The 22656-nt window shown below is 37.1% G+C and overlaps 1 protein-coding gene across 1 annotated transcript in view; it reads right to left on the bottom strand.

Annotated features, from left to right (window-relative positions):
* Window positions 1–22656, bottom strand: part of GC (GC vitamin D binding protein) — a 107590-nt gene that overhangs the window by 59718 nt on the left and 25216 nt on the right. The window contains exons 4-10 of the mRNA XM_049885284.1: window positions 11599–11668; window positions 10873–11005; window positions 7408–7619; window positions 5387–5519; window positions 3879–3973; window positions 1895–2024; window positions 565–767 (exon numbers count right to left, since the gene is read on the bottom strand). Of these exons, the coding sequence (XP_049741241.1) occupies window positions 565–767; window positions 1895–2024; window positions 3879–3973; window positions 5387–5519; window positions 7408–7619; window positions 10873–11005; window positions 11599–11668 (976 nt within the window). The remainder of the gene's footprint in view (window positions 1–564; window positions 768–1894; window positions 2025–3878; window positions 3974–5386; window positions 5520–7407; window positions 7620–10872; window positions 11006–11598; window positions 11669–22656) is intronic.

Raw genomic sequence — 22656 nt, 5'->3', positions numbered from 1 at the left:
GCAACCAGTGCGATTGCTAATGAGAAATGCATGTAAAGTAAATGCGAAAACTCAAGTTTACCATTTTCAATTAAGAAGAGACTAAAGAACAGTTAAGGCACTTCTTTCGGTCATGCACACTCATCTGAGGAGGCAGAATTGGAAACCATGGACTTCTTTCTCCATATTAAAAATTCAATTGTTCTTTATTTAAAATAGGTTATTACTTTCTTTTTAAGAAGTCATTCAAAATCAATTAACAAATACTGAATATACACAAAAAGCATAAACAGTACTTTGTCTGCATTTGAAATGAGTTGAGCTATACCACCCCCACTTCCATTGAGTCCATCCCGACTCATAAAAAAAAAAAAAAATCGACTCATAGAGACCCTATAAAACAGAGAACTGCCCCCTAGGGTTTCCAAGGAGGACTGGTAAATTTGAACTGCAGACCTTTTGCTTACAAGCCAAGCTATACCGTATCTTTCCTCATTCTGGCCCCACAGCATGATTCCCCTTTGTCTGGATGAAATTAAAAGGGAAACAAATTTCTGATTAACTATATTTTTTTACTATACTTACTGATCTGTGGCTTTGGTGCTTTCTTTATCACATACTTCTTTATTTGTGGGCAACTCAACAGCTGGCAGCTCAGGTGGTTGGGCAGCTGGCATGAAGTAAGTGCATACAAAAATGTCCATGGGTGTTTTTTCTTGACAACAGTCCTCAAATTTAGAATTCTTTGTGGATAAGTTGTCACAGATTTTTACTGTGTGTTCAGGCAGCTACAAAAGGAATGGTGAGTTTGTGCATTGTTAATTACCTGATTGGTTTACCTAAAAATAAGACTACACATCCACAAGCCCTGGCATGGTGTCTATAAAAGTCAGTATGAATGTTCTCAAAAACTAAATTGGTACAGTATATTTGGAAGGTAATTTGTCAAAATGTACAAAAAATCTTAGAAACGTACAATTTCACATACAAGAATTTATCCTCAGAAAATTATTTTGAATGAAGGGAAAATTTAGCCACAAGGCTATTAATTAAAGTATTGTGAAGACACTGAAAAATTAAAACAACCTAAATCTAAGAATTGAGAACAGTTAAATAAAAATACAGTATATCTAGGTAGATAATTCAATACATTCAGTAGACATATATGATAGAGTTCTATTTAGCCATTACAAATCAGGTTATAGGGAAATACTTATTAACACAGAAAATGTATTCTTGATTGGAAAAGAAACAAGGCAACACACAAATCTTTTCTTAAAGAAGTTGATAAGACCTTGGAGTATGACCTTTATGTAAAGCAAACCTCATGTTCTTTCAAGTTTTGAAAACTTTTTTCCTAGAAACTTGTTAAAATTTGTATCTACTTGAAATGATTACGTAAATGAAAAATGGTGAAAAAATTGAAAAGACATCAAACTATAAAAGATAATAAAAGCATCAATAACTTCTAATGGTTTAATGATATGTAGCACTGTCCAAGAGAACTTTATGCAATGATGGAAGTCACCTGTATCTGTGTTGTCCAATACTATTGAGCACTTGAAATGTGGCTAGTGCAATGGAAGAACTGAATTTTATATTTTATTAAATTTTAATTAATTATAATTCAATTTAAATAGCCATATATGGCTAGTAGATATCATTTTGGACAGCCAAAGTCTTGAGAATCAAATAATATTGTCCTTGAGTGTGGACCCTGATATTTACAACCTGTGTGACCTCGAATTATTGAGGCTTGCTAATCTTATGTTTTCTCATCTGTAAAATGGAGGTAATAATATATTTCATAGGTTACACGTGAGGATTCATTGAGATGGTGCATGTTGGTGTGTCACTCAGTAAATAGCCCTCATTGCGTGGCCTATGATGATGGTAACAGGGAGGGAGCCCTTACCTCCTTGGCCATGCAGTCCTCAGAAGTAGACTCACAGCACTTGGAGAGGATGTTAGTAACATCTTCAGCTAGTGGCAAAACATCTCCCATATCAGCAGTGGGCGCTTTTTGGGCTAATTTTATGAGATGGCTAAGCAGTTAAAAATGAATTTGTTAAAAACCAACATTCTCAATTTTCTTTGTTTCATTATAAGCACACAGTCTGGAGGAATAATACCACAGCTTTAACACTCTGGCCTCAACAGCTGCATGGAGCATATTTACCATGCTATGGATCCTATGTGCCAAAAAAAATGACTAAAGGAAAAAAAAAAAAAAAACAGCCCCAGTGAATCTTTTCAAATGTTAAGTACTTGTGTGCATCACTTCTGGACAGATCTACATGCTTGAAGCAGGACTTTAAAACATTAGATTTACATCAGAAATAAGGAAAAGCAATCACGTCTCTCTATTCACAAGGCAAATATTGTGTTCTGTGGTCCGCCACATTCATTGAAAAATATTTTAATAGGTTAACTTAGTAAATACAGATTAAATAAATGAAGGAGTAAAGGCCTATCACCCTAAACCACAAGTTTAATAAATGTTGATATTTTGGTGTGTAACCGTTAAGTATTTTATAAGGTTTGCATGCATGAATGGAACTATGCTCTGCTAACCAAAAGGCTGGCAGTTCAAATCCACCAGCCGCTCTTTGGAAACCCTATGTGGCAGTTCTACTCTCTGTCCTATAGGGTCACTACAAGTCAGAACGGATTTGACAGCAATGGTTTTTTGTATACTATTCTCATACTTGACTTTTCACTTAATATATCAGAAATAAGTTCTATATCATTAAATATTCTTTTACAATAAAATTGTAACAAATTGCATGGCATCGTTTCATTTAGATATACCATGATTAATTTAAGTAATGCCCTATTCTAGGGATATTCAGGAAATGTCCTTTTTTTTTCCAGATATAAAACAATGTGACAGGAATATTTTGTAGCTAAATCTTTTTTCACACCAATACTATTTCCTTGGGGTAAATTCTTAGACATTGATGTTAGTATAAATTTATCATTAATTAAGCAACTTAAAAATAAATTTCTGTGTTTTACTGGTCCAACACACTGAAGGTGTAAAAGGAAAATGAAAAGGGAGGTCTAGAGAGAATGGGTCTGTGTAGTTCTAATGGGAGATTATTTTTAAAGGACTCATGAAAATAATTTCTTTTCCCTGTAGGGAGGCTTGTTACGCACTGACCAACAATACAAATAGGTAGTTTTTCATTACCATTTAAGGAAAAGAAGCTTATGGATCAGAGTAGAAAGAGCTAAAGGACTGTAAGCACTAAAAAGATTAAGCTGTAAAATCTAGATGTTTGAGGAGATGACAAAGACGTAAAGACAGAAAGCATCATAACTAAAATATGAAGTTAACAGTAAAGGAGTAGCCATACAAACATCAAAGTGAAGGTTGCAAATAGTTGAAACAGCTAAATATTTTAATAAATTTAAATAGGTCAGGAGATAATACTGTAGAGCAGGAAGCTTCATATATATATATATATATATATATATATATAAATTAATAGCAAGTAAGAATTCAGGACGTCTCGTTCCAAGAGAAAATCAGGTAACGCAAATGACGTGTGAGGCACAAATGATCTGTTTAGCTTTTCTTTTGTAATATATGCTAATATGGGAACTGGGGAAATAGTTTCTATTGGTCTACCAATTTTTCAGTATAGAGAGTATATGGAAAATGTTCATTAAAAGCAAATCTCATATTTTACAACATAGTCTTGTTCCTTATTGTTTCTTATTCTTTATAAACAAAAGAAAAAAAAAAGCTATCCCTTTGAGGAGTATTAAATCATAAGCTGTTTGGGCACACTGTAATCACCGATTACAAATGTATTCTTAGGAAATCCTAATATGGAAAAAAAGTATAGAATCAAACAGATAAACACACTGATGATGTTTATTTATTTTTTTACCTGAGTCTTGATTTCTCCTTTCCATAAGCAACATATTGTGAACAGATTCTATTTGACATAACGGTTAGAAGTGATAAATGCTTAATCTGTAGTCTCTAGAAAACAAGAGAGAGAATCTCATTAGATGGTCAAGCTCCATTGAAAGTAACATGCAGGAATGGCAAAACCAGAGAATATTAATTTCAGTTTTTTTTTTTAAATAAATAGAAAACTGAATTCTGACCAAAGGAAATTATCGATATTTCTTTTCCAGGGGTGGCTTATTCATTTTCCAAATAATAAAATATAAGGGGAGCATTTTAGAAAATATATGGAATCCAGAATCAAAACTCCCACCACAGTTAAAAAAAAAAAAAAGTCATTAAAAGAAGAAAAAACTAGAACATAATATATAATAAATTTGATGCCATTGAATTATGGTGTCAAGGAAGAATATTGACTGCTATAAAAATGGATAAATCTGTCTTGGAAGATGTACAGCCAGAATGCTCTTTCAAAATGAGGATTGTAGGACTCTGTCTCACACACTTTGGGCATTGTCATGGATTGAATTATGTCCCCCCCCAAAGTGTGTATATCAATTTGGCTGGGCCCTGATTCCCAGTATTGTGTGGTAGTCCTACATTTCGTGATCGTAATTTTATGTTAAAGAGGATTAGGGTGGGATTGTAACACCCTTACTAAGGTCACATCCCTGATCCAATGTAAAGGTAGTTTTCCTGTGGTGTGGCCTCTACTGCCTTTTATCTTACAAGAGGTAAAAGGAAAGGGAAGCATGCAGAGAATGGGGAACCTCATACCACCAAGAAAGCACTGCTGGGAGCAGAATGAGTCCTTTGGACCCTGGGTCCCTGCGCCTGAGAAGCTCCTAGGCCGGAGGAAAATTGATGAGAAGGCCAACAGAGAGAGAAAGCCTTGCCCTGGAGCTGACCTCTGAATTTGGACTTCCAGCTTACTAGATTGTGAGAAAATAAATTTTTCTTTGTTAAAGCCATCCACTTGTGGTATTTCTGTTATAGCAGCACTAGATGACTAAAACAGACAGTTTATCAGGAGGGATCAGTCCCTGGAGAAGGACACCATGTTTGGTAAAGCAGAGGGCTGGTGACAGAGAGCAAGACTCTCAACAAGATGAATTGACACAGTGACTGCAAAGATGAGCTCAAGCATAGCAACAATTGTGAGGATGGTGCAGGATGGGCAGTGGTTTGTTCTTTTGTACATAGGGTCTCTATGAATCAGAACTGACCCTACGGCACCTAACAACAATACCACAATATAATAAATGAAGCCCCGGGGTGGTGCAAAAAATTAATGAGCTCATTTGCTAACTGAAGGGTTGGAGATTCAAGTGTGTCCAAAAGTATCTCAGAAGAAAGGCCTAGCAATCTACTTCCAAAAACTCAATCATTGAAAACCCTGTGGAGTACAGTTGTACTGTGACACATGTGGGGTCACATATGAGTTGGAATTGACTTACTGGTTATATAAAATAAACTGGTACCTACCTCTTTCAAAAAGCATACAGTTGGGCTCGAGGAAGTACAGCAGGACCCTACCATAGATAGATAACTCTTGACATAACTGACTAAAAGTGGTAGAGGAGCTTGTCCATAATTAATGGAATATTCGTATATAAATCTGTGGGAAAAAAAATAGGAGGATTGTCAAAACAAATCTTTTTCAGAAGCATTTTGATGGCGAAAAGATGCATGTTACATGAGTTTATGGTTTTAACATCTAAAAATCACCAAGGATTTAGAAGAAGTTATAATTCTGAAGTAATTTTTAATTAATATTTTAATTTAAAAAATACATTCCTCCCTAAATTCCCCTGTGATCTGCTTGAGTGGAGGAGCTATTTGTCCTTTTACTTACTTAGCCTTTGGCCAAGTGCATGGCCCACAGTAGCTGCTTTTTGATGTTGACTGAATAAATTAAAACAAATGTAATTCATGGACTTACCCTTCATTATCTACCTCAGCTTACTATCCTAGACAATTGTTAGGTATAGGTTTACTTATTTGTTGAAAGAACCTGTTACTGTCAAGTCAATTCTGACTCACAGTAATCCTCTAAGAGAGAGTAGAACTGCCTCATAGGATTTCCAAGGGGTGGCGGTAGATTGGAACTGCTGATTTTTTGGTTAGCAGCTGTAGTTCACTGTAGCTCTTAACCACTGTGGCACCAGGCTCCGTTTGTTGAAAGAGTACTTTTTAATTTTTTGGAGAATAAGTCTCTATAATTTTTTTTAAATAACTTTGTAATCTTATGCAAAATCTTTTCTGAAAATTTACAAGGATGGGAAAACCAATCAAATTTTTATAAAATTGTAACTTTTTTCACACATTTAAAGTTGCTTTGAATGGCATTGCTTTTAATTTTTGAAAACATATTAAATTGAATTTTCCCCCATTTTTATTCATTTTTATGACCTCCAAAGTCTAACGTAAAAAAATCAATGTATATTCTGGGTATTTAGGCATGTTAAACAGTAAGAAGCTCAAAGTTACATGCTTACTTATGTAGCACAACATATATCACATTCACAACTGTTTCTAGCAATAAATATGCTATAGGAATGAACAAAAAAAAAAGTAGTTTGTTATGGTCATGGATTGAATTGTGTCCCCCAAAAATATGTGTCCAACTTGGCTAGGCCATGATTCCCAATATTGTTTTCTGCTCCATTTTGTGATCTGATAATTCTGTGTGTTGTAAATCCTAACCTCTATGATGTTAATGAGGCAGGATTAGAAGCAGTTACGTTTATGAGGCAGAATACAAACTACAGGAGTAGGTTGTATCTTGAGTCAATCATTTTCAAGATATAAAAGAGGGAAGTGAGCAGAGAGGAGAGGGACCTCCTGCCACTAAGAAACAACAGCCGGAGTGGAGTACGTCTTTTTGACCTAGGGTCCCCGAGCTGAGAAACTCCTAGACCAGGGGAAGATTGATGACAAGGACCTTCCCCCAGAGCTGAAAGAGAAAATCTTTCCCAGAGCTGGCACCCTGAATTCAGACTCCTAGCCTCCTAAATTGTGAAAGAATGAATTTCCCTTTGTTAAAGATATCCACTTGTGGTATTGCAGTTACAGCAGCACTAGATAACTAAGACAGTTATGCTTTCCTGGAAGTTAAGTCTTAAAATGAGCACAGTAATAAAATTAATTCTTTCATATACAGTACACAAGGATCCTTAGCACAGGGGAATCACAACAGATGCTAACAAATATGTGAAAATACGTCATTGTGGAGAGGCAATCCAAGTGATGCTGCTTCAGATAATAGAACTAGGAACAGTTTTGGGAGCTGGCTTCATTTCTCTGAGAAAGATATTCATTATTATCAGCGCTAACAGGAAATGGGCTACGCTGAATGATAGTCAAGTTCCCTGTTATTGTAACAGTCCAAATAGAAATCACCAGCTGGGTTGATGTAGAGGTGTTAATACAGAGGAGGAGGTTAGATTAGACCCATTTTTGATATTTTATGACTTAAAATTTTACTTATGATGAAAGCAGCTTACTGATCGGCAAATTGCTTGGGATCTTTCCTGAATGCTTCACATATTTCATCATTCGTTGGCTCTACATAGGTAGGAAATTCTTGTGGCTGGTGTTTCAGGACAGCCATACAGAGCTTTCGTTCCAGGCCCTCTTCGGTACAGCACTCAGCAGTTCCTGGGTGCACCGGGAATGGAGAGTCACTTTCACAGGACTTGACAGACAATGCTGAGGTCTGGAATGGGAGATGAAAAAAGGGGAGTTTTTTTTTTTTTTTTTTGAAATTCAGTAAAATATTTTACTCTGTAGTTTAAAAATTCTCATCAGCAACCAACTGTCTATGCTAGAGACTCCATGAGATGATCAGTCAATATGACAAGATGCATAATTATAGTTAAAGGCAAGCACAGGGTCTTATTTATGTTAATTAATGACCCTCCTTCATAGTAGAACAAAAATAAAAGTTTCATCAATAAATGTACTGTTTTTGTCTGCTTTCAGCCACGGAGTTACTAGCCTCTCTGAGAATGAGAGAGGACATTTGAAAAAGCTCTCCAGGTGACTACACCCACCTGCTTTTCCCTGCAAATAACCATTGATAATGGTGACCTAGATACATGCGTCATACATTCCAGATTCCAATTATTAACGGATGTTTGCAGCTGTTTCTTCTCATTTTAAGTTGTGCCACTTCAGCAAATGAAGAAGGTCCCGAAAGCTTTACTCCATCAAAGTCATTAAGGTTGACTTTACTGGTTTTGCTTCTCCAGCCTAAGACTGTCTTCTTCATTGGTTTGCTTTCTCTTACCTAGCAGTTCTTGAGCCTAGTTTTGCAACAGTACCACTCATAGAGTATATAAAAATAAAAAATGCTTGGGCTGCATAATCCAGAAATTCTGATTCAGTAGATCAAAGATGGGGCCCGAGAATTTGTTTTTTCCAAAGCACCAACGCTTATCCTCATGCTCAGGAAAGGTCAAAGAGCAAGGCGTAGTTTAAGTCACAATCTCAACACTGTTAAACAGATAGTAAGCCCAAGTTTAGAGCATCAACAAGCCAGTGGCATAAAAACAAAAAACAAACAAAGTTCTATTGGGAAGAATTTGATATTTGAAAAAATTTTAAAAAGGAATAGAAATACTCATCATGGGAAAAATTAGAACTTTGCCTTACATTCTTACACTCATTTTAAGAGTTAGTGATCTTTGCAGGACAAAACTCTTAAAGACCTTCCCTCTCATGGATGAAAGCAACATGATGAATTGATGAATTAGTTGTATAAACTACAGATAAACAACACCTTAGTGTCTATCACACCTATCTTCCATCAAATCTCAGAATTTAGGAATTAGACTCTCTTTTTTACTTTTATCTCTCTTTTCAGTGAATCTCCATTCACTTTCTATTTCTTTCCTTAGCAAACTTTCTGTTCTTCCTTTTTTATTACTTCTTTTAAATACAAAAGAGGTTGAGAAAGAGAAAAAAATGCTTTGAGCAAGGAGGAGAAAAAAAGTGTCATACAAAAATTGTCAACACCATCTCTCTCCTCTTATAATCCGTCTGTACAATCATGGAACTTATCTCTGATCTAGAAACGCATTCGCAAAATTTTCTAACACTAACTGAAATAAATAAAAATGCATTCTGTTATTTTGACCATGATTGGTAGGAGTGTTTGTTCATTTTAAGATGGTTTGGAGGGTTAGGTTAAAATTAGTATTTGTTGAGTTGGTGGTGGAAGGAAATGATTATAAAAATTCTTAGAATATAAATAAGGGCCAGATAAAGCAATTAATGGCTAAGAATAATCACTATATAGAATATATTCTAATCAAATCTTTGGAACACTGTTTCTGCAGCCTGACTGTTGCAGGGTTGAGCAGTGAAAGATTTTTCTATAGAGGCCTTCATCAAAATGCAAATAAATGTCATTTGCTCCAGGCCTGATAACTGCATTTAGTAAATTGCTGAAGCTCCTTTGGTTTCAACTTTTTCAACTACTTTCTATATTTTGAAGTCTGCCATTTCTGCATTTTAATTTCTGCTTGTATATTATAGGGGAGAAAACCCAAAACCTATTATGTGTATCGTGGTGGTTAAGATTGTGTGTCAACTTGGCTAAGCCATGATTCTCGGTGTTTTGGCAGTTGTATAGTGTTGTGATCACTTCTCTGTTGAAATCTGATATGCCATCACCCCCATGATGGAATCTGCTGAGTGGTACTGGTGGGAGCGGGGCCTGTAGTGGCTCACCACCCCCTCAGCCTTCATTTCTCTGCCTTCCACCTACTTCCTTCCTGCTCACCTTGCAAAGGTTGTTGGCTTGTTCTGGATCCAGCAGCTGTCTCTTTTCTGACCTCTGTTTCTTGGGACTTGAGCTAACAGCTTACCTGTTCATCTTGGGATTCTTCAACCTCACAGCCTGCAAACAAGAGTCCTGGTTCCCGATCTGCTGATCTTGGGTTTGTCAGCCCCTGCAGCTATGTGAATCAGGAGAAACCTTGAGGTCTTGCCTGCTGACCTTGGGGATTCCTTGACCTTTACAGCCTGTGAGCGGAAGCCCTGCTCTCTGACCTGCTCATCTTGGGTTCACCAGCTTCTTTGGCTCCGTGAATTGGAAAAGGCCTCTATCCTGATCCAAGGAGTTGGGATCTTCCAACTCCTACAACTGAGTGAGCTGTTTTCTTGATATAAATCTATTTATATATATGCTCTTCAATGGTTTTGTGTCTCTAGAGAACCCAGCCTAAGACATGTATGTAGGGTGAATTTTGAACTCAAAAATATTTTGGAGCCAACACTAAATTATTCTGGGGTGGTTCTTACCAGCTCTTGGCATAATTATAAAGGTATGAGTAGGCATATATACATATACATGGGTGGTGCAAATGATTAAGAGCTCAGCTACTTAACCCAAAGTTTGATATTTTGAATCCACCCGAGGCACCTTGGAAGACAGGTTTGGAGATCTGCTTCTGAAAGGCCATAGAAAACCCTACTCTGACACACATGGGGTTGCCATGAGCCGGAATCAACTTGACATCAACTGGTTTTTTGTGTTGTTGTTTTTAGATTATGAAGGTACAGAGAATGCATTAAAATTATTTTTAAGAGGTTGGTTTTTCAGATGAATCAATATTTGAGAGGCTCAAATTTATAGTAATAAAAAGCTCAGGTTTTACAGTCAGATAGATCCGGATTCCATTTTTATACCTACCACTTAATAACAATGTACTTTCAGTAAGTCATTTTATGCTCCAGTTTTCTCATTTAAACCTTGTAGAAGAATGGGCTAAATTGACTTTGATTACATTAGGAGAATCCTTGGTCCCAAGAATAATAATAAAAAAAAATTTTAGGCTTCATGTTTTCCTGAAACTAGTAGTATTTGGAGTTGTGGTCTAAGATTTGCCCAGGTCATGACATGAAGGCCTATTTCGGCTTCCTTCTGTGGGCTACCATAGAGATGCACAGCCACATAAACCTACCCTGGTGTCATAGCAGTTAGGATCGGCCCCTTCGGCACAGCAGTCTTCAGTCAAGGAGACCACTTCGTTCACAAGCTGACTGACCTGTTCAAATGTGCCACTGGGAAATTTCCTGCTGTATAGTACCATTGATCTGAGGGGGAAGAAGTCAAAATATCAATTAGCAATAAATCTTTTCTTCCACATTTGCAGAATTTAAAATATCAAATCTCTTCAGTTTTTTAAAAGGAATGTTGCACGCATTTTCTTTTTTACTTGGTTAATGAAAGGAATATGAGGCTACTTTAAAAAGTAATTCTTATTCTAGGAGAATTTATCTTAGAAAGCAATACAAATTGGACTTAAGCTGTCATCAAACCAGACTGGTGTTCTCTTTCTGCTCTCTTTAGCCTCCCCAGATGAACCTGTCCTGGACCTCAGTCCCTTTGGTGAGTAATTTGAGTCCTAACTTGTAATAACTGCATTTTAATTTACCTTAGAAAACGATGCCTACTTGCTCTCTTGTAACTGATTAATAAACATAATGGGGGCACATTCTTAGAACATAATAACCTAATTAAACTTAGGTCTATTTGAAGGACATTTCTGCCCACATTGTCCCTGGGGCTCTCCCACTTCAGTCTCAACAGAAATCAGTTCAGCCTTCCATGCTTAATGAAATTACCTCAGACTCAGTTTCACTCAAGGCCCAGTTACCAAGTGAGTGAGTAGCTAAAGCACACTTACAAAGATCTGAAGTCATCTTTTCCCAGATTGCTGAGTTCCTTGCAGACTTTATCCTTTTCATAATCACGGCCTGGGAAATCGGAAATAGAAAAATTTGGAACTTTTCTCTTTAAATGGTATTACATTAAATGTACATGTATAGGAGCCCTAGCAGCAGGCACAGTGGTTAAGAGTTATGGCTGCTAAACAAAAAGTCAGCAGCTTGAATCCACGAGGTGCTTCTTAGAAATCCTATGAGGCAGTTCTACCCTGTCCTATAGGATTGCTATGAGTGGGAATTGACTGGAGAGCAACAAGTTTGATTTTTGGTTTTGTACATATATAAAGGGGACTTCCACATGGTCTATGGTGAAAATGGCATTTTCTCAACATCTATATGAAATTTCTATTTTTGGTGTCTTTCTAGCTGTTTTCTCACAATGGACCAGTATTTGGGGATGAATTATTGTTTTTTAATGGACAGTGGAATAAAGGAAAGAAGAGAGCACAATAATTCTGAACATAAACCTAGGTAAGTAAAATGATATGCTTCAACTGATAAGTCATAACCTATTGATAGGACAATCATTCTCTTTGGACCCATTCTTTATAACAACGTTAGTATGTCACCTACCCACCCTTCTTTCTTCCTTTCCTCCCTCCCTCCCTTCCTTCTTTTCTTTGTTTCAATTTCATCTAAGGCCTCAAAAGAAAAAGAAAAAAAGACCCCTGACGGGGTGAGGGTATATCTACATTCCAAAGTGAGGGGCTAGTTTCTCCAATGCAGGACTTTAAAGGAAGTGTGTGCAATCTACTGTTGCCATCCTTGCTCCATTACTCACCTCCAGTCTATATAAGGGAAGGCTAGAAATTCAGCTAGGGAGAAGATGGAAATTAGACAAACTATTTTTTTGGAGAAAATTCTCAGTATGAATAATCTAGGGGAATGGTGGTACATGTTTCCCCCACTTCAAGAATAGTGAAAGAGGCTTTAAGGAAACTACTCAGAGACCTTGATAGGTAAGGTTAGGGTACAATGGACTAGTGTCTGATTCAGGCCTGAGAAATCTAAAAGGTGAGGAGATGGTCACAGTGGCCTGCGCAGCAAAAGGGAGAAGTTTTGGCGTAGCCTATGGATCCGATGTGGGTCAAGCAGGAGAGCAGGATGGCCTAGGGATGTCTTAAATGTTTCTTTTTCTCCCGAAATGGTTATCTAGAGGTCAGTGGACTACCAACAGTGGGACATCTCTGTGTGAGGTCAGATAGTTTGAAAACCAGGGGCACAAAGGGCAGCCTTAAGTTGCCAGTAAGATGTGAGAGATCTCCAGTGATGACAGGGGAAAAGATCACCAAAGAACCCATGAAGAGAGTCAACTTTGAACATCTCCCATGTTATGGATTGGATTATCCCCCTTAATAGATATGTTGAAGTCCTAACCCCTGTACCTGTGAATGTGACCATTTTGTGGACGTACGGTCTTTATTTGAAGATATTATCAGTTAAGTCAGTTAAGTCATAGTGGAGTAGAGTAGGTCTTGGTCCTAATCACTTCTGAGTGGTGTCTTATAAAAGGAGAGAACAGACACAGAGTCAGGATCACACATATATAGGCAGAAGACATCATGTGAGGATTTGTCTACAAGCCAAGTAGTGCCAAGAAATGCCCAGGGCTACCAGAAGCTCAAAGAGGCAGGAAGAATCTTCCCCTGGAGCTATAGACAAAGAGATCATAGCCCTATCAGACGATGCCCTGAATTTGGACTTGTAGCCTCCAGAACTGTGAGACAATGATAGATTCCTGTTCTTCAAAGGCCCTCATCAGGTGGGATTTTGTTTTGGCAGTTCTAGGAGACCAAGACGTTCTTCAGGTGGTGGAAATCAAACCAGCTCACCACACCACATGTTGAATTAATTTTTCCTGCTGCTTACCTCCCCTGCTAGCTTCTCTTTTCTTCATGTTAGCCCTGGAGAAGACAGAAGCAGCTTAGAGAATGAGATGAAGAAGAAGAGGCGCATAAGGCAACAAACAAGAGAAGAAAGCGAACATGTCTCACTTTCCCACCACAGGCAACAGGAACGAAACAGGCTGACTTGGGGGAGTAGTTTCAACTTTAAATAAATTTAGGAATTTTTGACTATTAAATATGACTCTACATTCTCCAGGAAGCCCTGGTGGAGCAGCGGTTAAAGTACTCAGCTGATAACCAAAAAGTCAGCAGTTCAAATGTACCAGGCACTGTGCAGGAGAAAGCTATGGCAGTCTGCTTCCCTAAAGATTTACAGCCTTGGGAGCCTATGGGACAGTTCTACTCTGTCCTATAAGGTTGCTGAGTCAACATCGACTTGACAGCAATGGAAATAAGGTTTCTTTTTTGAGATTTAAAGGGAACCAAGGACCTTATTATTATTTGAGAGTGAAGAAAAAAAAATCGTAGGACCTACACTTGAGTCCATTCAAGTAACAGGGAAGAACCAGCCCCATAGCAGGAGATTAGCTCTTCACTGATCGGAGACCCACTTACACAACATGCCTATTACATATTTCACCCAGGGGGCACATGGCAGTGAGTCGTGCTTTCCTCCTCTAATGTACCATTTATGTAAATAAATCTAGGAATTTCCCAACACCCTTGGACGCTTATCTTCTAAATAAAAAGAAAAAGTAAGAAGTATGTAAATGGCCCAGTTTCTGTTCTGAGATAAGTGGTTGTAGATTTTGGTAAAGTATCCTTCTGGCTTTAAATATTGGAAAAGCTATCTCAGGTGATGCAATGGTGACTGCTATCATGCTTTTTACACAAAAGATGCCCTCCTCCCTCTCATAGTTACAAGTCCAAACAGTGGAAATTTTTGTTTTATGTTAGGAATGGAGGTGCGGGTGGTTGGATAGAGGCTGAAAAGGTTTCTTTTTTCCTTCCTCTTTTTAAAGGTTCTTTTTAGGATTTGTGAAATTTAATGCTGAAAATCCCTGATGCTGAGCTGAGAAGAGTCAGAATGGATGGACAAAGCCACTCTTAAGCAGCACTTTGGAATGAGACCAAAAACCAAAACTAAACCTGTCTCTGTCGAGTTGCTTCTGACTGATAGCTATCCTATAGGGACCCTCTCAATCAAATGCCGCCTTTTTAAAAGCACATGGAAGGTAGAAAAGAATCCACATATTCAAATCTCACAGTATCTTGAAAACTAGGACTAGGCAGTAGGGTTGAAAAAGCTAATGATCAATGGAATACAAAAAGTCACTTCAAAACAAGCCTCTGATATACCAGAGGACCTTCACATTTAGCATATTTGCTGGAATTTATTGATTAGTTTACATGGTTGGATTTTGTCACAGGTTCAAAGGTCAAAATAATGTGGAAAGTTTTAGTTAATCATCAGTGTTACTCTGTGGTACTGAAAATAAGAGCATAGAGGAAAATAATTTAGGTAGGGTAGAGCCACCCTGATATAATGAAGAGCTGTACCATGAAGATTGTCAATAGGGTTGTTTTATGTTACTCCTAAGATAAATAGGAAAAATGTCTGGCATTTATAAGATAAAAAAAAAAAAAAAGCCAAGCCCATTGTCGTCAAGTTGATTCGGACTCATAGCGACCCTATAGGACAGAATAGAACTGCCCCACACAGTTTCCAAAGAGCACCTGGTGGATTTGAACTGCCGACATATTGGTTAGCAGCCATAGCTCTTAAACACTATGCCACCAGGGTTTCCGAGTTATAAAGATAGTAGATTTTAATTCAGTGTAAGAAAACTTTATTATAACCATGGCTAACCAATAACCAAAAGGGTAAGCAGCCTTTAGAAGAAGTAGGTTTGTTTTGTCACTGGAAATATTCAAATAGAATTTAAAGAACCACATATTTTAAAGATTTCTGAATTCAGTAGGATATTGTATGCTCATGATCTTTAAGGTCGCTTTCAACATTATGAGATAATCCCTTTTAGAAATAGTAAGAAATTTCATAAAACCTTTTTTTTTTTTTTTTTTTTGCCAAATCTTAAGTATTGCAAGCCACAAAAAATAGGCCTCAGAAGAACTTTTTTCTCCTTTGGCGCATTTGAGCTAACTTCCTTTAATAAACTTTCCCTGTGAAACTAAAAAGGTTATTTTATTGATACTTTTATTGTGGCCATTTCATAACAGGCAAAATGAAGGTCTGAATTCAAATGAATTCAGACAAACATTTGGTGGAAAATTCTGTTTCTAGCCTTGCAGGTTCAGATTTTTCGTTTCACCAAAGAAGCAGACTTTCAGTGTGTGTGTTATGGCAATGTATGCGTGCACATGAATGTGAGTTTAAATGGACACTATAAATTATCCACTGGCGAATAGCTTCAATTAAATGGACTACTTGTGTTTGCACACAAATATTTTGGAATTCAAAGGTGTTGTGTATTGCTTGAGTTAGAATGCGCAATGATGAGAGAAAGATGGGAAACTAGATTGACTGCCTAAAGTTTAAAGTGGTTTTGGGACAATTTATTGCTGGAACATTCGGCCTTGGGCATAAAAGGAAGCAAGTAGAGGAGGCCCAAAAGGCAGGCACTGAGAAAACTCAGAATTACAATAGAAGGGTAAAAGTGCTCTTATAAAAATAGCCTGCAGAGGAAGCTCTTGTACCATTCATCTTTCAGGTGGAGTATGGAAACATATTTTTATTAAAAAGTAAATGTCACTTATTCATTTGTCCAAAGAGAGTCTGTATAGCTTACAAGGCTAAGCAAATACATGTTATTTTCTCATTTTCAAAAAAACAACAAATCAATGCTCCAGTTAATGTGCAGTGTGATTACTGCAAATTTCTTGCTGATTCCATGGAGTATGGCTAAATAAGTGTTATTGTTATTTTTTTTAACACCAGTTGAGTTCACTTTGGTTCATATAGTTAAATCACATCTTAAATGAATTGTAAATGACATGCTCTGTCCTTTAAGGTACCATTTCATTACAAAGAGGGTGACATGGACTTTGATATAGCTCCAGTAAATATTGGCATAATCTTAGTGACTCTGCTGAAATCATTTTCACTTCAAGTGACTCTTCAGTACTAAATGTTTACAAATTTCTTTAACGGAATTTTTGCTTTTGGTAACAGCATGTCCCTTTTCTATCAGTATTGTGAAACACTCTGGTAAGTCATGTCCAATTCTGGACTTTTGAAAACAAATTTGATTTACTTTTGGGAAATCTTCACTGCTTTATGTACCTCAACTCTCCCAAAAAGGCTGAAAACATTCATTCATATATGAAACAGATATTTTTTGAGAGCTTACTGTGTGCCAGGCATTGGGTTCAAAAAAAAAAACCAAACCTGCTGTCGTCAAGTTGATTCCGACTCCTAGTGACCCAATGAGACAGAGTAGAACTGCCCCACTGGGTTTCCGAGGAGCACCTGGTGGATTTGAAGTGCCAGCATTTTGGCTAACAGCCGCACTCTTAACTGCTAGCCACCGAGGTTTCCTATTATACACAGTGGAGACCAAATATATAGTGGACAGCCACATCCCTGCCCTCACAGAACTTTCATTCTAATGGGGATAACAAATAAGATACCGTATTGGTACAAACTGTACTAAAAAAAGTTGTTTTGGATGCTTTGAACACTGTTGTTATAATATTTCTTTAAGACCTAATTTGGTCCCCTAGAAAATCTGTTTGTATATCAGGAGAAGTAGATGGACTCAAAATAACATTGAACTGAATAGGCACTTTTAAAGGATGTTAGGATCTCTTCTAAACTATTTTCCTTTTGTGTTCTGGAGAATCATGGGCTTTCAGAGTTCTACTGAGCAGTGTATATTTTTGCAATTTTATTTCTTTGGCATTTTATTTTCCATTTTTCAATAACAGGCTCATCACTGTTGAAAAAGATCAGCACGTTTGTTAGTGTTTTCAATAAAACTTTCTGTTAAGAATATGCTTTGTGGTATTTATTCAAACCATTCAAACTAGATATTGGTGATTTCAGAACAGTAAGAAATTAAAATAGCTGATCTGGTTTAGGAAGCTGCCTTGATTATTGGAGATAACAAAAACTATTGCTGTATCACTGAAAACATTGGCAATGAAGAAGTGACAACTGAATTATGAGCACTTTCTTTTATTTCATTTTTCAGGCTTTTTTTTTGTTTGTTTCATCCTTATCGATATTTTTAATTATTATAGAGAGTATTGATCTAGTTTTTCATGTTAATATTGATGTGTGAAAATACATGCAATTCTATGAGTTCAAGTCAATGAAAAGAAATTCAGTTCTTTTTAAACGTAGAGACCTAGGTAACATCTATAGATTAATTAATCCAGAGGACATTAAATGTACCTGTTAGGATGTCATCACTGGAACATATAGTTTCACTTCAGATTTTCAAAATTCGAAAACCAGTGAAAACATCAGCCAGAAGCTACAGCAGCAATAGAGGGTAGCTTCATATGCAAACAACTGTTCTTGGGCCCAGCCTGGCAGAAACCTATACAGCTGCCCCTCACATTCACCAAGGTCCCAAAGGAGGCATTCCTCTTCCATGTTTCTAATCCCACCTCCCCTTCACCTCCACAGGTGGGCCACTTCATCATTTATATGCGTGGTGGCAGAGTGGTTAGGACCTATAACTGCTAACCAAAGTGTCGGCAGTTCAAATCCACCAGCTGCTCCTTGGAAACCCTGTGGGGGAGCTCTACTCTGTCTTATAGCGTCACTGAAAAAGAGTTGGAATTCAACTCAACGGCAATGGTATGCATAGGCAAAGACAGACAAGGAAGTGTTCTTCTCCCTCCTTTGGGAGTAATTTCCCCAGGAATCTGATTAAGAAACTTAAAATTCATTGCAATGCTTAGGTTCTAAAACTATATAACCCCCGCCAACAAAACAGAACAAAAACAAAAACAAACCCGTTGCTGTTGAGACAGTTCCGACTCATTGCGACCCTATAGAACAGATTAGAATAGCCCCATAGGTTTTCCAAGGAGCGTCTGGTGGATTCAAACTGCTGACCCTTTGGTTAGCAGCCAAGCTCTTAATCACTGAGCCACTAGGGCTCCAAAGCAATACAACGATAAATAATAATAATGTTATTAGCTGTCATCGAGTCAATTTTGACTCATGGTGACCCCATGTGTGTAAGAGTAGAACCATGCTCCAGAGGGTTTTCAAAGGCTGATTTTTTTTTTTTTTGGTAAATAAATCACCAGACCTTTCTTCCAAGGCACCTCTGGGTGGACTTGAACCTCCAACCTTTTAGTTAATAGCCAAGGGTTTTAACATTTGCACCACCCAGGATATCCATTATTATAATACTTAATATTTGAGTGTCAATAATTTGGCAGTTCTAAATATTCGATATGGGAGTCCCTGGGTGGCTCAAATGGTTCAAAGCTCGGCTACTGGCATGAATTGGAATTGCTCCATGGCAACTAACATGATGACATTAGTGTCATTGGCGACGTGATGGAAAGAGTAAGTGGTGGTGATTCCTCTTTATTGGCTAATTATTTTTTAACATGTTGCTGTGAAAAAAAAAGCATAGCATGCTTACAAAAATACTTCGTGGGGGAGGCAATCAAGCGTAGAAGGTGCGTGTTATTTGTGTAAAAATACAATACTCTGCACTACAGGGTCACTATGAGTCAGGATCGACTCCACGGATATGGATTTGGGTGTGGTTTTTGCCATCTATATCTCCATCTCCACACATGGTTTTGTCAAGAAGATCCCTTGAGCCATTTAAATGCATTTTTAAGTACAACTGATTACCATAAATAGCATTATTTTGCATAGGAAAACATCCTTTATAAAAATTAGTAATCATTCTTTTTATAAACATAAAATCTATACTTGTGTGTTAGTTTTTTATAAATCCCAAATAATTGTGTAGTAATTATCTGTTACATTGAAGAGCTAACAAGATATTTTTTTTCCCTCAGTGGAATAAAATTTTCTAATTTCACACTAAATTCCAGGGAGAAACTGAAGATTCATTATCAGATACTTATAAGAACTGTGGTTTAAATGGGAATATTTCGTAAGTATTAAGCACTCACTACTATTTTGTTCAAGTATTAAAATTTAGATTGCTTTAAGTGCCTTTATAGCACTACATTTATCTTAGTGAGGCTAAAGAGAGCTTTTTAAACAAATAATTAATAATGAGCTTTGCCAGTAACACATAGGTAGAAAATGAAATGCTACTGTTGCCTGTAGAACATACCAAAAAAAAAAAAAAAAAACCAAACCAAACCTGTTGCCATCGTGTCGATTCCCATAGCGACCCTATAGGAGAGCAGAACCAACCCCCATAGGGTTTCCAAGAAGCACCTGGTGAATTTGAACTGCTGACTTTTTGGTTAGCAGCTGTCGCGCTTAACCACTACGCCAGCAGAGTTTGAGTAGAATGTATAAAAAAAAATGTATACCAAGTTTTAAATTCCTGCTGTCACTGTATTGTACCTTAAAATAAAAATAGAAAAACAGCTGTCATCGAGTCAATTTCAACTTAGGGCAACCCCATGTGTGTCAGAGTAGAACTGTGCTCCATCGGGTCTCCGAAGGCTGATTTTTCGGAAATCTCTAGGTCTTTCTTCTGTGGTGCCTCAGGGCAGACTCTTAGAGTTGAGTGTGTTAATAATTTGCACTGCTTAGGGACTCCTCCCTTAAAAGAAACACCCACTTAAATGTTAGCAAAGTCAACAATTCAAATATTTTTTGTTATTGATGTTAAAAAAAAAAAAAACCTACTATGTATTTATCATATGAAAGTATTTTATTTTTAAAATCAATTACTTCAATAAAAGTTAATTAAAAAAATAAAATCAATTACTAGCTAATGTTTATAGCAGGAAAGATAAGTAACAAATTTATGAATTTACTTTTACTTTCTATTTTAAGACTAAAATGTATTGGTTTTTTAGAGACTATATTCTTAGTTATCTATTATTATGCTCAATATAAAACAAAGTTGCAGTTGTTTGCATGTAAAAGCATCATGGTTTTCTTTCTCTAAGATAAAATGCACAGGTTGTTAAATATAAACATATTATGGAATTTATATGTAATTACATTTATGAATGATATAAATGATTGATAACTAATTATTTTGCCTGATTTTTGTGTAAAGAGGCAATCAATTGGTAATCTTCCTTTCCTTAGACAACGTGAAGACTCAAACTATTACCAAGGCTCTAAAAAGGGGAAACTCAATTGCTCATGGGGTCTAGGAACAGCGTAACTTACATTCAAGCCAAGTGAAGAAAGGAAAATGCCCAGGGTGAGAACCATGGATCTAGTAAAAAAGGGGCAGTCAAAATTCATTATTGCCATTTGAAAATTTGGCCCTTTTTACCACACTGTCTCATGCTTCTAGAGAGACTAGAATCTAGGTTTTTATGTGTAATCTCCAAGTTTTTCAATCTTGGTGACAAGTCAAATTAAACTTTAAAAACACTTTGCTGGTTCAAACCATGAGGCTAAAGAAAACACATACATGGGAGGCTGTATTTTATTTAGAGCATAGGTTCTGGCACCAGGCAACCTGGATTTGAATCCCTGCTGCCCCGGTTAATAGTGAGACAGGGGCAAGTGGTCCATCTGCTCCATTCCTTAGTTTTCTCATTTGTAAAATGGACGTGATGGTATCTCATATGACTACTGTAAGGAGTAAATAAATTAATATATGTAAAGTGCACAAAACAGTGCCTACCCCCTCCATAGTAAACAGTATACACTTGTCAGTAGTTATTATTATTACGACCTGAATCCAGTCAATATGTAGCTACTGTTATACATACGCATGAGGCAAATGTTTATTGACCATCTACTAGGAGCAAGGCACCGTGAAAAGGAAACTCTAAAGCCACCAATCCTTAAGAATCCTATGTCTAAAGATAAGTATACAAAACCAACAGTGATTGTTGCCATACAGATTGAAACAAACCAGTGTGGAACTTAAGAATGGAAGAAGGCTTTTAGAAAGCATCCTGAAAGGAACTGTTACTTGAAGTGGACCATGAATGATGGGATTTAAAAAAAAAGGATTTTAAAAAAGGTAAATGAGTTAAGATGGAGTCCAGGCAAACTGTTAAGCACTCAGCTACTAACCAAAAAGTTGAAGGTTTGAAACCACCCAGAGGTAGCTGGAAAGAAAGGCTTGGAGATTTACTTCTGAAAACCACAGCCACTGAAAACCCTATGAGGGCAGTTCTACTCTGAAACACATGAGGTTGTCATGAGTTGAAATCGACTGGACAGTAACTGGTTTGGTTTTTATTTAAATGAGTTTTGGAGGTAAATTTAAGAGGAGAAAGAGTTAGAATACTCCTAAGTCATGTCTGGAGAATAACGAGTAATCTAATAAGGAAACCAGTATGGAACTTAAACACAAAAAGTCTTTGCAGCCAAGTCTACTTATCTCTTTTTTTAAGGTATTGGAGAATCTATTGAAATGTATTTATGTAGAGGAATGGCCAGCCCATGTAGTATTCAAGGACAAGTCTAGGATTTAAGATAAATAATACCTTCTTTAAGAGGTATTGTCATGGGTCGAATTATGTCTCCCCAAAAATGTGTGTATCAACTTGGTTAACCACGATTCCTAGTATTGTGTGGTTGTCCTCCATTTTGTAATTATAATTTTATGTTGAGAGGATTAGGGTGGAATTGTAACACCACCCTTACTCAGGTCACCTCCCTGATCCAAGGTAAAAGGAGTTTCCCTGGAGTGTGGCCTGCACCGCCTTTTATCTCTCAAGAGATAAAAGGAAAGGGAAGCAAGCAGAGAGTTGGGGACCTCATACCACCAAGAAGCAGCACCAGGGGCAGAGCGAATGCTTTGGACCTGGGGTCCCTGAGCCTGAGAAGCTCCTCAACCAGGTGAAGACTGAGGACAGGGCCTTCCTCCAGAGCTGACAGAGAGAGAAAGCCTTCCCCTGGAGCTGACACCCTGAATTTGGACTTTTAGCCTACTTTACTGTGAGAAAATAAACTTCTCTTTGTTATAGCCATCCACCTGCGGTATTTCTGTTACAGCAGCACTAGATAACTAAGATAGCTATTTTGTGGAATATATTAATCTATGTAAAAAT

Source organism: Elephas maximus, chromosome 5 (assembly GCF_024166365.1).
Source record: "Elephas maximus indicus isolate mEleMax1 chromosome 5, mEleMax1 primary haplotype, whole genome shotgun sequence".
NCBI classification, from domain to species: Eukaryota; Metazoa; Chordata; class Mammalia; order Proboscidea; family Elephantidae; genus Elephas; species Elephas maximus.
Note: the sequence above shows the minus strand (reverse complement) of the source record. Positions and strands in the feature narration are given on the sequence as shown.